At 37.4% G+C, this 13,781-nt stretch overlaps 1 protein-coding gene across 1 annotated transcript; it reads left to right on the top strand.

Moving 5' to 3' along the window:
- Window positions 1-1,603: 1,603 nt before the first annotated feature.
- cdhr5a (cadherin-related family member 5a) lies at window positions 1,604-12,786 on the top strand. The gene is made up of 14 exons (XM_036587382.1): window positions 1,604-1,746; window positions 2,234-2,409; window positions 3,878-3,940; window positions 4,196-4,285; window positions 4,406-4,492; window positions 6,343-6,447; window positions 6,554-6,739; window positions 6,889-6,979; window positions 7,075-7,172; window positions 8,727-8,933; window positions 9,062-9,175; window positions 9,338-9,404; window positions 11,378-11,535; window positions 11,709-12,786. The coding sequence occupies exons 1-14, from the start codon at window positions 1,656-1,658 to the stop codon at window positions 12,291-12,293; spliced, it is 2,118 nt and encodes a 705-aa protein (XP_036443275.1). The 5' UTR covers window positions 1,604-1,655; the 3' UTR covers window positions 12,294-12,786.
- Window positions 12,787-13,781: the final 995 nt, after the last annotated feature.

Genomic DNA, 13,781 nt, shown 5'->3' on the forward strand with positions numbered 1-13,781 from the left:
GCAAGGTACATGGGAAAGACTCTGCTGATGTAATTTTTACATCATTCACACTGTTCCTTGCTGTTATTGTTACTGGCTGGCAGTTTTCTTCTATTACTATATGAAATAATATGAATATTGAATAATTATTATCTATAAACAACATATATTATTCTTTTAATATATATAGATGTAGTTTATAGATTTTTTTTTGCTTATAAAAGTATTATTATCTATAACATACATATTATTTATATTATCTATAAACAATATATCTATAAACAATTCATCATATCACAATAAAATATATTAATAATTTGACTATAAAGTGAGCAAGTATGTGATTTTCAGTTAATGACATGTATGTAACACCATGCCACAAAATGCACACAGTCCAGTATAACACTGCTGCTAAACTTATCACTCTAGAAATGTCTACTGCTTTTCAGTTCAGTCAAAAAGCTCAGTAACACTGAGATAAATAACTGGCTCGTCATATTGATTTATCAGTCTACTCAGGCTTTAGCAGGAACGACAGTGTTTGTAGAGGCTGTTTGTTGAGTTTCTCTTTGGAGTGCGTCTATTAAGTGTCTTTGCTACAAGGTGCAAAATATGGGAGGTTGCACTCCATAATACCAAAGTAAAAATTACGTGTTCAGTCCACAGTGAAACATAGAGACCCCCCAATCACAGTTTGGGGGGGTTATTTCACACACTGCCATGCGCTGATTTTAAAATAGTTAATAAATAAACATTGATGGTGTATCTTTTAAACACTGTAGATTTTTTTTTATTTATCGAGTAAGTTTTCCAAAAGTGTTCTCTTGAAAATTAAAAAAGTATCTGTAACATAAAATATAACATGGACTGAATACAGATACTTTCTATATTCAGTTTCTATATTCTGAATAATTGCATTTGGTTACAGTCCAGCCCTGTTTATGCAGGCCATTAGGCTTCAACGAGTAGTTATCAGGGTAAAACTCAAATATCTAGGTCATATAGGGTTCGTTTTCCAGACAGGGATTAAGCCTAGTCCTAAACTACATTTTCTCCCTTTAATAGCTCCACAACTTGGCTTAAATCTTTTCTGGGGAAACTGACCCTATATGTCCTAGATTTCTACCCTGAAAACTACTCATTGAGGCCCAGTGGCCAGCTTTTGAGAAAGAAACAGTAGGGAATATTTCATGTTTTATAATATCTTAATCCAGATTCAATGATTCACACTGTTTTAGTCTAGCACTCTAGGCCTAATCTTGGCTCAGAGACTTGGTCCAATGTATTTGACTAGAGTCTTCTTTCAGGCTTGGCTCTTTTACATCTGAAAAGCCTCACAAATGTAGACTGCATTTCTTCTGTATTTCAGTGCCAAGAAGTTAAAATGCCTCCATTCTGCAGGTACATTCTTGTGCCATTTCTCTGCGATGGAGCATCCACACTAATACAAAATGACCCCTCAAAAACAGATGCAAGTATTTTTGTAGGAGGGAGCAGTCCACTGTTGGCAAGCTCTTTAGGCAATATATGACCGTAAGATGAAGTCACAAACATTGCGACTGGAGTCAACTCCCACTCATCAGCTAACACAGTCAGTGCTTTATGTGAAGAAGTACCAGCTGGTGCCACGGCCCCATAGTCCTCCATACTTATTTGTGTTCGTCAGATACTGGGACATGGAAAGGAAATATTTGCGAAAATCTGTAAAGTTTGCCTTCAGCTGCATGTTAGTGTTCTTTCTTCATAAACTCTGCCTAGGCCAAAAAAGTAAGTAAGACTTGTTTCATAGTTCAAGCTTCAAGCACTTGCTGACAGTGCATAAGTAATGTTTGCTCGTTGTGAAGTGCTGTGGAGTTTTATCGTACATGACTGTACTGACGACACGTAATATGTAATAATTTCTCCATTCTGACTGCTGTGTTACAAATGGGTTAGACAGATTGTTGTCATTTTAGAGTGGATATTACCAGCACAGAGATAAAATGCTACAATTTCCTCTTGGCTCTCCGTTCGGGATCAGCCGAAGAACGTGTGCTTTTCCTTAAAATGCAGTTCAAAGATTCAGAAACTCGCTAATCAGTCTGCTTTTAAGCCTCACCATATGAATGATGAAATATAGTTCTCTGTACTGGAACTCATGTACTTGCCCTCTTTCTATATTCACTAAATGAAGTAAAATCATCTTTGGTTGTTGTTTATTTGTAGCTTCTCTTGTGGTTCATTAAGCACAGTAATATTTGTCTTCTCTCTTCAGTTTGTTCAGTTCCCTCAGAGCCTGTGACAATTAAAGAGAACAACACAATTGACATCGTTGTTGCTTATATTAACACAACAACAAAGGATGTCACACTGACTCTCATAGAGAACCCAGAGGATGCCTTTGATCTGAAGGGCTCCTTTCTGATAGTGAAGAAACGGCTAGATTTTGAGGTATGTTTACCATCAGCTTTTCCTCTGAAAATGGACCTAAAACTCTTGGTTAAATATCAAAATGGAAAAAAAGTAGAGGTGGCACAGTAATGTGTTTCTGATAGGGAGATCAGTCCAATGTCTGTTCTTTAAAAACTACTAAGCATAGAAATCAGCTAGTTTTAATTGAAGCCCTTCACTTAAGATGAGCATCTAAAGTAGGCTAGCATGCTTGAACTACTCAAACACTCTTCTGCCTCACAGGTAGAATTATATAGCTAACATGACATCACACAATGTGCATGTGTGCTATTTCAGGCCAGGTTTGGACTGGATTCATTCTTTTTTCCCGACATCCACTGGTGAACCATAACTATTAGAGCTGGGCCTTCAGTTCAGGCTGTCAAATGATTCCAAAGAAACAGCTTTATGAAAATGCTGATTTCTGCTAGCGCAATTATAGGATTCTAGTAGTTTAATAGCGCTAAGCTATGGCAAATGAGCATGAACATTTTTTATTTTTTGCCCGTTCTAGATTACAAACAGATATTGTAATATACATTTAATGTTTTATTTGATTATTATAACAGACATTATATATAAATATATATATATATATATATATATATATATATATGGATAGATAGATATAAATATAGATCACTGCTGTCAGAACAAAACCTCACATCTGCAAAATGGTAAGTTTACAGGAGAAGGAAAAACATACACACAATGTATGGGAAACAGTGATTTTAAATATATATATATATATATATATATATATATATATATATATATATATATATATATATATATATATATTAGGTCTCATCCATTGGAAATCAAAACGTGATGGGTTGGTTTCTAATTACGCTGGTATTTAATCTGGCATAATCAGATTTAATCAGAGCTCACTTGAGTGTATCTACTTAGATACATGGACGGAATAAAATCCTGATTGGATATTTTTTGTTGGGTGTTTCAAGAATTTAGGCCTTTTGTTTCCAGTCAAAGCTTCAAATAATAATGAAAATAATGAAATAACAATGACATAGCTTCCAATATCCAGTCCTGCATTTTCTAAGGGTACTTGTTTGATACTGATGCCCATTGATGCCGTTATGCCATTTCTAGACATGATCCTTGAGGCTTTATTTAGTTTTTAACATACATACATTTTTATAATACTATATAATTTTTAAACAAATCTGTTTTTCATTTTTTTAGAAGCAAGATTGTGAATTTAGGAAACATCTGACAATTAAAGGCCACAAGAATTCTGCAAGTCTCATATTATTGTATTTACTAATGTGATAAAACTGCTGTTTGTAGAAAAAATGCTAATTCCTTCCACACTTACAAGCACAGAGTCTTCTCTGGATAAGAAGACTTCAGGTTAATGTGAAATATTGAACGCTGAATAAATTGACAGCACATCTGAAGCAGATACTAGTACACATGGTGTTAATGCATATTTTTCTTTTTTCAGAAGCTATTAAATCCTGAGGAGCTTGCGGTTCAGGTCCGCTGCAATAAAACAGGCTTTAAAAGCGTAAGTGTCTCACACATAGCAGCATTAGTCACACTTACAACACAATGCTAATTTGGGACTATGCTAATGAATTTGGGCAGAAGAATCTGAACAGCTTCACATTCTATTTCAGGCCAGGAGTCTGAATTGTTCTATTTGCAGCATGCTGTTAAAAGCTAATGTCTTCTGTCTGATGTGTGGGTACTGGTGTTTCATACAAGAAATCTGCATGTGCTGAAATAGACTACAGCCAATCCTTCTTTTTGCTGTCCACAGATCACTTTGACTGTGCTTGTCCAAGTGGAGAATATCAATGACAACCCTCCATCGTTTGCCCGGAGTGAATATGAGCTAGAAGTTAATGAGGTGAGAACATTTAGTGATTCTGTAAAGCCACAGGCAACTCTAATTATGCTTTTTTATAATGTGTTCATATGGTGATTTTCATTTTACATCATATACTATGACATTATCCTTCTTTCACAGCTCATGCCTATTAATACCAGCGTTGGCCTGATTGAAGCCAAAGATGATGATTCCGGGGTGTTATACTACACCATGGAGCCGAATGTGGTAAGTAACCAATCCTGGGGCTGGATTCATGAAAGCTTTTCCATGAAAAAAACTTACCTAAGACAAATACTATAAGAATGCTCTTAAATACAGTTCTCCAAAAACATACTTCTCAAATATTGTCTTATGAAAATCTTTATTATTCTTAAAGGGCTTGTATCATGGAAAAACTAATTTTCCAGTTTGACGCGGTATGGAAACTAAGCTGCCACATATAAACGGCTTGTTTTAAATTACTTGTTTCTGTGATGTGACTAAAAACAGCACATTTACATTTATCTGCCTATTCAGCCTTCAGCAGTTTAGCCCCGCCCATTCACACTGAAGTTATAAGGAGTATTTCAGGCTGGACTGCTTCTTAAATGAGGCATAAAACAGGGCAGCCAATCAGAACAGAGGTCATATTACACATCAGTCTGAAAGGCTCAGTAACAAAAAAAACAGCTGATTAAGTCTAAGGTATAAAGATTGGAAAGGTTGGAAAATGATTGCGTAAAAATGAATTACAACTGTTTTTGGTACATAAACCCACACAAATGGGACTAAAAATAACAAAATTTAAGAAAAATTTAAGAATTTTCTGCACTGCGTTTTCTTAAATAAAATAGTTTGATCTGATATGTAAACAGTCTTCAAAACGTGTCATTTCGCTGTTGTTGGTACAAAACCTCATATTTCCATTCAACGAAGAATGGACCAAAAGAAACAGCCAAAATATACTTAGAAAAAAAGTCTGGTTCCATTGACTTACATTAAAAGTAAAACATGCTTTTACTTTCTGTAAAGTTACCATTTTGGAGATTTTGTTTTGACAGTAGCGATTTACTCCCCAGTCCATTCAATCCCTATAAGGAAACTAAGCTGCAAAAGCAGCCTGTTTTGACTTAACCAATTAATCACAAAAATCAACTCATGTACATATATACGCCCTTTAAAGCGTATGGAATTTATTCACGCCCATTCAGCCTTAAATTATAAACAGTGTTTCAGTCTGGACTGCTATTTGAATGGGTATTACAGGGCAGCCAATCAGAGCAGAGCTCATTTACATATATCATTCTTAAAGGCACAGCAACAAAAATAGCCTGTTTAATTATAAGGGACAAAAAGAGATTAGAAAATGGTTGTGTAAAAATGAATTATGTTTTGGGTACATAAACCCAAACTAACATTATAAGTGAACTTGTTGTTTTTTGGCATTCTTAATGCAGTTTTTGTAAAAGTGATTTCTACTGATTGTTCAAAATTTCTAAATAATTAAACTTTTTAAATTTAAACAACATCATTCTGAGCAGTCAGACGTGAAATGTGCTGTTCTAAAGCAATTTAGCTAGTCAGAGATGTTCACAGTAGTGGTGATAGGAACCAGACATCTGAAGAGTTCAAAGCCTTTAAAAGCGATATCACAGAAAGCTGTAGCATGACATGAATAGGAATATGCTGCCTGATGCCTGAGATACTGTTTTATGATTGTTTGAGATAAGGTTTTGGCCTAAAATATTTATTTTTTTATCTACTCATGATGGAGAGGTACATGCATGGTGTTGTAAGGCAAAAGAAATCCCTAAGGAAAACTTATTTTTTTTGATATCACTATTTTGCCATTATCAAAGTTACATATAACACAGGAGACACATGTAGAATCACTGGTCATTTTGGATGGTAAATAACAATCTATATAGGCATTATGGTATATTAGGAATGATACAACCCTTGGTTCCCATCCCCACCACTGTAAAGAAATTAAAGCTGATAAATTGTGCATTTCACTTTGTTTACATCCAGCTCCTGCTCCTCATTACTTTGAACTGATTATAATGCGGGAATCATTCATATTTCCCTTTCTGCAGAACATGTATTTCAGACTAGAGAGTATGTACAAACCAAACATCCTCGTGAACAAGACTTTGGATTACGATGTCGTCCAGCAGGTGACACTGACTTTATATGTGCAGGTAAGCGGATATTTCAGGCACGGAACAGTCGAGGAAAGTAAGCATGGACAGTACATCTACAGACAATATGTCCAAACCGCTCATAAAGAGTTCTTCATTTTGACAGGATACTCCATCACCTCCACCACCAGACCAGCTGTCCTTCACAGCTACCACAACTATAAGAGTCAATATAAAAGACATAGACAACCGTCCACCCTGGTTCCAGCCATGTATGAGGACCACTCTTGGTACTGCCAAGATCTGCCTAAGTCTTGGGTATAAAGGAAGAGTCAATCTAACAGAAAAACAGGTAAACAATCTTTCCTGCATAATTTAGGATGATAAAAGTCTGACTTTGTGTACATTATGCTTATGGAAGTCATTTACACTGAAATACATCATTCTTAAAGAAGTACATGCACGGCAGAATAATCACATTTGAGCATATTTGATTCTCAGGATGGCCCGTTACAGTTGCAGCCAGGGCCAATCTATGCCAGAGATGGTGACAAAAGCAGAAATGAGGAGATAAGCTACAAAATTGTTCGAGGTAATAGTTTTTGTAATTCTTGCTATTTAAGAGAACAGCTGGATTTAATAGATCTGTATATAAGATGGTTGTGTTTACCGACTTGTGTAATCTAGGGAATGAAGACAGTATATTTCAAATAGATGAAACCACTGGAAACATAACCATGTTAAAACCAGCTGATATTGCAGGCCCGATATCACTCACAGTTTTGGTAAGCAGCATGTTTTACTGTACCTCTTTAGTACTAAGATACTAGAACCTAAATTGTGGATGGTGACTGTTGCATAGTATGAGCTTGAAGCATCTTAAAACATGATTAGATTTTTTTTTATAAGTTTACCAACCAATTTTAAAGATTGTAATCTATTTAAAAAGGAATTCTGAAAATGTTCAAAGTTTTTGTATACAACGTTGAGTCGTTGAGATGGAAACAAAGTCATTCAGAGGGGTTTGATGTGAAATACCTAATTAACAATATACAAATATAGCCATTTTGTGTACCATCAAAAATGACCAGTGAACCTTCTTCTGATCTTCTGAGTTTTTATATGTAATGTTGAAAATTGCAAAATAGTGGTAAATTAGAAAAAAAAGTCTTTATGAACTAATTTGCCTTACAATGCCCTCCATGTACCACTCTGCCAAGAACAGGTTTATAAAATCATATAACATGAAATCACAATACGCTCGTGAAACAGGGTCTCCAGCATCAGGAAACATATTCATAGCAATGTAAAAGCTTTCTGTAAAGTACACTATGTGGCCAGAATTACGTGAACATCCCTACTAATTAATGAGTTCAGGTGTTCCCACTACAGCCTTTGCTAACAGGTATATAAAAACAGGCACATAGCCATGTAATCTCCTTTGATAGCATGCCACAGTTGTCACAAGTCACTTAATCCAATTTCTGCCCTGCTAGATCTGCCCCAATCAACTGTAAGTGCTATTACTGTGGAATAGAAACTTCTAGGAGATACAACAGCTCAGCCACAAAGCCGTAGGCCACGCAAACCAAGTAGACCACACAAACCAACAGTAAAGTTGGGCGGAGGAGGGATAATGGACTGGGGATGTTTTTCAGGGTTTTGGCTTGGCCCCTTATTGAAGGGTAATGTTAATGCTGCAGCAAACAGAAACATTTTAGACAATTATATCCAACTTTGTGACAACAGTTTGGGGAATGCTTTTTCCTGTTCCAGCATGACTACACCCCTGTGCACAAAGCGAGGTCCATATACACATGGTTTGACATTGGTGTGGAGGAGCTCCAGTGGCCTGTACCGAGCCCTGACCTCAACCTCACTGAACATCTTTCGGATGGATTGGAACGTCTGTTGTGAGCCAGGCCCTCTCATCAGTACCTGACCTCACAAATGCTATTCTGACTGAATGGGCGCAAATTTCCACAGACACACTCCAAAATCTTATGGAAGGCCTTCCCAGAAGAGCGGCGACTGTTATAGCCACAAGGGAGACAAACTCAATATTAATGGAATTTGGAAAGGGATGTCCAATAAGCTCATACTGGTGTGGTAGTCAGGTGTCCACATACTTTTGGCAGCACAGTGTAGCTTTTAAAGGCATTAAACGCTTTGGATGTCTTATTCCTATTCTGAGTCAGCCTGTTTCTCTAGAACGCTGCGTTTCACATCAGACCACTCTTAATGACTTTGTTTACATCTTAACAGTTGATTTATGCAGAATTTCAGAAATCAATGGAATTGATATTAATTAAATATTCTATTGATGTTGCTTCAACCAGGCTTCACAGGTGTCAAACAGAGACCAGTTTGCCTCCACCTCAGTCAACATTGAGGTGATGAAAAAGAGCAGGAACCCACCGAAATTCGAGAGGGAGCGATATGAGGCGTATGTTTACAGCAACTCGGGCCCTGAGAACATGGTGCTCAGGGACAGGACTTCAAACAGACCCTTTAGAGTCAAAGCCAGGGATGATGACTTTGCAAATGTAGGTTGCAGTGTAACACCATTTTTTAATATTTTAGGCAGAAGGTAGTTTAACTCATTTAAATAGTGTCACACCACTGGAGCGATGCTATACAGTTGGATCTCTGCATATTGTATTTGCATTGACAGGGAATAAATCCAGACATAAGATATGAAGTACAGTACAGCAGTTATGTCAACATAACCACAGATGGGTTTGTGCTTCTGAAGAAAGCTGTGCGGACCGACTCCTTTGCTTTGCAGGCAAGTACAAGTTCCACAGCATCTACCATCTAAATATAATTTCCCACATGAAGAACTAATTTATGTAGATTTCTCAAGATAACTTACAGATTTGAGCAATTATTTACCAAAAATATGACCATTCCATGGTAGCAATCTGAAAGGGTTTTTGGTTGTTTGCAGGTCCGGGCTGTTGATGTATCTACTGGTGAATCAGGGACAGCAGCTTTGTCCGTGGTTGTTTTACCACGTGAGTTCTTTCATTTGAAAAGAATCATAACTGCTCTGTAGCTGCATTTACAGTGATGATTCAGCCAAATATCATATTTACACATTCTTCTTCTTAGACCTAATGTAGTTGATCAGCAAAGACATGTTTGGTATCTGAAATATTTTTTAGTTTTGCACTGCAGCTACGAGACTAATGAAGATTATAGCCATGAGTTTAGCATCATGCCTCTTATTGACCAGGGAATATTTTGTTTTTTCCAACTGAATTTACATGATCAAATTGTAAGGCAAATTATTCAGTAACTGCATGAAATAAATGTAAATTTTTATTTTATTTTATTTTTTTTTGTAAAAGCTCCCCTCAAATTAACAGAACATGTGTTTTATGATCACACATATTGCTATATGCTTACAATTTACTGCTGAAAGCCAAAAATCTTAGACGCTCTTTGTATTTTTTTATAAAAATCATTTTTACAGAGCAGATCACTGAAGAGACGCCATCTGTTTATAGTTTATAGCCCAGATTTGTGGAAAAATGGGTCGACTTTCAGTAGACAAAAAAATTGTGAGTTCAGCTTCTTTTATTCTAAAGGTTTAAAATTACATTACCGATCTATTTGACTGGAAAGAAGACAGTTACAGCTCTCATATGACACCCACCTTTTGAATGTAGCTTATGAAATATGAAAGTTATGAAAAATATGACAAAGTGCGTTTTGGATCCACCGGTGGTCCCAAGGAGCTGAAAAGGTTAATCATTACACATTTGCTTCAACCAGCATGAAGTAATTTCTTACGTGGATTCTGACTCTGTTTGATACACTGTTATCTATAAATGAACAAGCATATTTTGAATTGCTAAAAAAGTAGCAGGAGCCAATATATATCTATACACCAATATATATCTTGGCTTATCAACCACATTTAAGGTACGCTGTCCCACAAAGATACAAACAATATTAATGCACTCTAAAAGGTTCAAAATGGTTCTTAAGGCCCAGTTGTGCACATTAAAGAGTTTTTAAAGAGAAAAATAAAAAAACCTGAAGTCAGGGTAGCTAAAAAAAATTATTGCAATAGAACATGATACAAATATGTTCCCTACCTAAAGTCACACTAGTTTGATGTGAAATCTTTGAGGAAATTACATTCACACACACACACATATTTTCTAAGCCGCTTACCCTTCTTGGGGGGAGCTGGAGCATATCCCAGGGGCCATTGGACGGAAGGCGCAAATTACATTCATTTCAATGAAATTCACCATGACGACTGGTTTCCGTGGTGAACTTTGACACATGAATTTGCATCTTTAACCAAAGACGTTGCTGCTTTGGCTGCTTTGACTAACCATTCTTATAGCAGCACCACAGATCCAAAATGGAGGAAGCGCTACTTTAACCAGTGTCTAAGCACAAACATTTCTTCCCTACTGCCTTTAAGTAAATGAATGAGAGACTGCATGAGATGCAGTCAGTTGTAAGAATGTATGATCTTTACTATTGTGATTTTACTGTTCGTAATAGGGGAGTTAGCCTGCTTGCTAACTGCAATGTTAGCTCCTTGGCTAACAGCAGCTGCACATAAGTCACCCCACTGCCACCAACTGTGCCAATTATGTATACCTTCATATTACATTCACAATAGATCACAGTGCAGCACTATACTCCTGTGAGTATGTCAGATATAATTATTTCCACATGTTTTTACTATTTATGGGGAACTAGCTTGCTAACTGCACCTTCTAATACAATAATAATACAAATGGCAAATGTCTAGTATGACTGGAGCTTAAAGGTGCTGAAGACGTACCCTTGAGGGCCACCACCCTAGTGGCTTTAGGGTGCCACCCTGTACCTTTTTTTCTGAGAGTGTAAGGAGACAAGTGTGTAACTTTGATTTCTAGCTGAACCATCATATTAAAGTCATACTGAGTCATCCTGTTTAAACAAGTATTTCAATGCTTATGTTCCACGGTCTCCTTCACAGCTGCGGGAGTTCAGTCGCCCTCAGAGGGATACCGTGCTGGAGATATGGCTTTGCTGGGCTTTGTAATGGCTGCTCTGCTGGTGCTCTGCCTCATTGTGATTGGGTACCTCATCTCCCGTCTGAAGAAGGAGAACCCCAATACACTCAAGTTATCTGAGGTCAGCAACTTCTCATCAAAGCTCTGTGAGTCCGGCTCTGATTGCTCATATTATACAAAGTGTCAGAGACAATAGAATTAGAACAAGATCAATTTAACATCAAATAAATGGTGCATTTGCTGATGTCCATCTGATTTAACAAAAAGTGGGATTGATCTTATGCCCCCATTCAGTGTTTAGGTCCATGCTTGCAGCTTAATCGTCCCACTAACAGGCCAAGGCCAAGAGACAGCCTGCAGTTCACCAACGACGGCTTCCTGAATGAAGGTGACATGGGCAGGTCAGGCAACAGAAGAGCGGAAAAGAGAGAGAGGAAGTTGGAGGTAGCTCAAACGGGAAGGCTGAGAGTGATGCCCCGCGAGAGGCAAAGACACTGCAACTTATGTGGCATGAGAGTTCATACAAACCACGTACACCGCAGCAGCCCAGTCGGCCACCCCAAAGCCCGGGGAGCTAAAGACCAAGTCAAATCCATTCTGACTAAAGAGAGGAGGAGGCAGAACAGACACAAAACCGTGTGGTTCAAGGAGAGCGAGGATTCGTCAGACATTGAGGTGGAGATCATTCCTGACAACATTGGGCTCAAGCCTGAGGAGGACTTAGGGGACTTTGTGGAGAACTCCTCTTCTCCAGCTTTAATGTCCAGTGATGTGGAACTGGGAGACCTGACTATGATGAATATCCAGGACTTGGATAACCATGAAGTATCCATTTCCGATCACAGTGGAAATCAGAATCCAGATAAAACAGACCACTGAGTCCAACAGTACAATAGTTCTCAGCCCTGGTCCTGGAGGATCCCTGTCCTACACATCTTATTGTTATCCCTGCTCTAACTAATCTGCTAATTAACAAGCCCTTCCAGAGTTGAAGTGGGCATGTTAGAGCAGGGAAAGCACTAAAATGTGCAGAGCAGTGGGCCTTCAAGACCAAGGTTGGGAACCAGAGCCACAGAACTCGGAAGCGAAGCGTTTCAAGCTTGCCCTGAAGTTTTTCAGAAGGTGACAAATATATTAAACCAATGCACAGGGAACGTATCTTGACACACAATATAAAGTACAATACGCAATTTGACAAATATATTTGGGGTGAGCTGCAAAGAGAAGCACAGGGCTGTCACAATTAATCAATTAAACTGGATTACTCTCTTTTAAAAAATCTGCGATTAAAATATACCTTCTAGATTAGGGCTATCCCAAACAGCATTTTACAGGCCTCGAATACTCGTTAGTGTTTCTATACAGTGCTTGAATACTTGACTTCAATAACCTTAAAAACAATATCCACATTTTGTAATTAACCATTATTTTTAAAATGTGATCAAAATATTCCGTTTTTTGATTTGTACAAATAGTGACATACTTAAACATCTCTTGTTATGATGGGTATTCCGAAGATGCCAGGAGCCAGATGTGCCGTAACGTTGTGCCAGATAAGGAGATTTTTGCTTACCTTTGTAACAGAAGTAAGTAAATCTTTTTAAATCTTTGTTTAGTGATTTTTTTTATAGTCAGTTATGCTGGTTTACTGAATAAATAGCCAGTTCATTTTCAGTTCACATTCAGTTAATAACACTGCTAACTTAGTGCTCCAAGGACAGTTCTATAGCCAGTAAAATAACTATTTTGATTGAAGAAAAATCTTGTTCAGGATTGAGAAGTCGGCAAGTCATTTTAGTGTTTCTTACTAAATTTGTATAGATTTACAGCTGTTCATATCTTACAGGAATCAACCAAACCGTTTAGCTAGCCTGCTATCTATGTTTGTCTTCATCTCTCTGCTAAATGGTGGCTGAACAAGTGACCGGCTGCACTTAGCTTCTGCACCTGAATGTTGTTCAACAAGCTTCAGTCTTGTAAAGAAAAGAGGGAACTTAACTGAGTAGGAAACACTTTTTAGGGGCTCACTTAATGCAATAAACCACAGAGACCGTGTGTTACAGTGATTTTATCACAGGTAAGTGTGTTATTTTTGGAACCTCCTTAACTGTAATATAACACTGTAACACACAGTCTCTCGTGGCGAACAACATAAAATCTGCTTAAATACACAAATTTAAAATTAGAAACAAATAATTTGTTTTTAGTAATAATAATCTACTACGCCAACAAATGTAGTCCAGTTAGTGTACATTTGTGTAGTTTAGTGTAGTTTTTCCTGGTGCAGTAATACAGAATTCAGTTGTTGTGAGGCGGTCACACGTGTATATCCAGTATTTTACAACGGCTTTGAACGCAGCTCAGGCA

Source organism: Colossoma macropomum, unplaced genomic scaffold, assembly GCF_904425465.1.
Source record: "Colossoma macropomum unplaced genomic scaffold, Colossoma_macropomum, whole genome shotgun sequence".
Taxonomy (NCBI): Eukaryota; Metazoa; Chordata; class Actinopteri; order Characiformes; family Serrasalmidae; genus Colossoma; species Colossoma macropomum.

Coding starts and splice junctions, on each gene's coding strand:
- cdhr5a (XM_036587382.1), top strand. CDS start 1,656: ATGGAAAGGAAATATTTGCGAAAATCTGTAAAGTTTGCCTTCAGCTGC. Junction 6,448..6,553: donor CACTGACTTTATATGTGCAG/GTAAGCGGATAT, acceptor TCATTTTGACAG/GATACTCCATCACCTCCACC. Junction 9,176..9,337: donor CCGACTCCTTTGCTTTGCAG/GCAAGTACAAGT, acceptor GGTTGTTTGCAG/GTCCGGGCTGTTGATGTATC.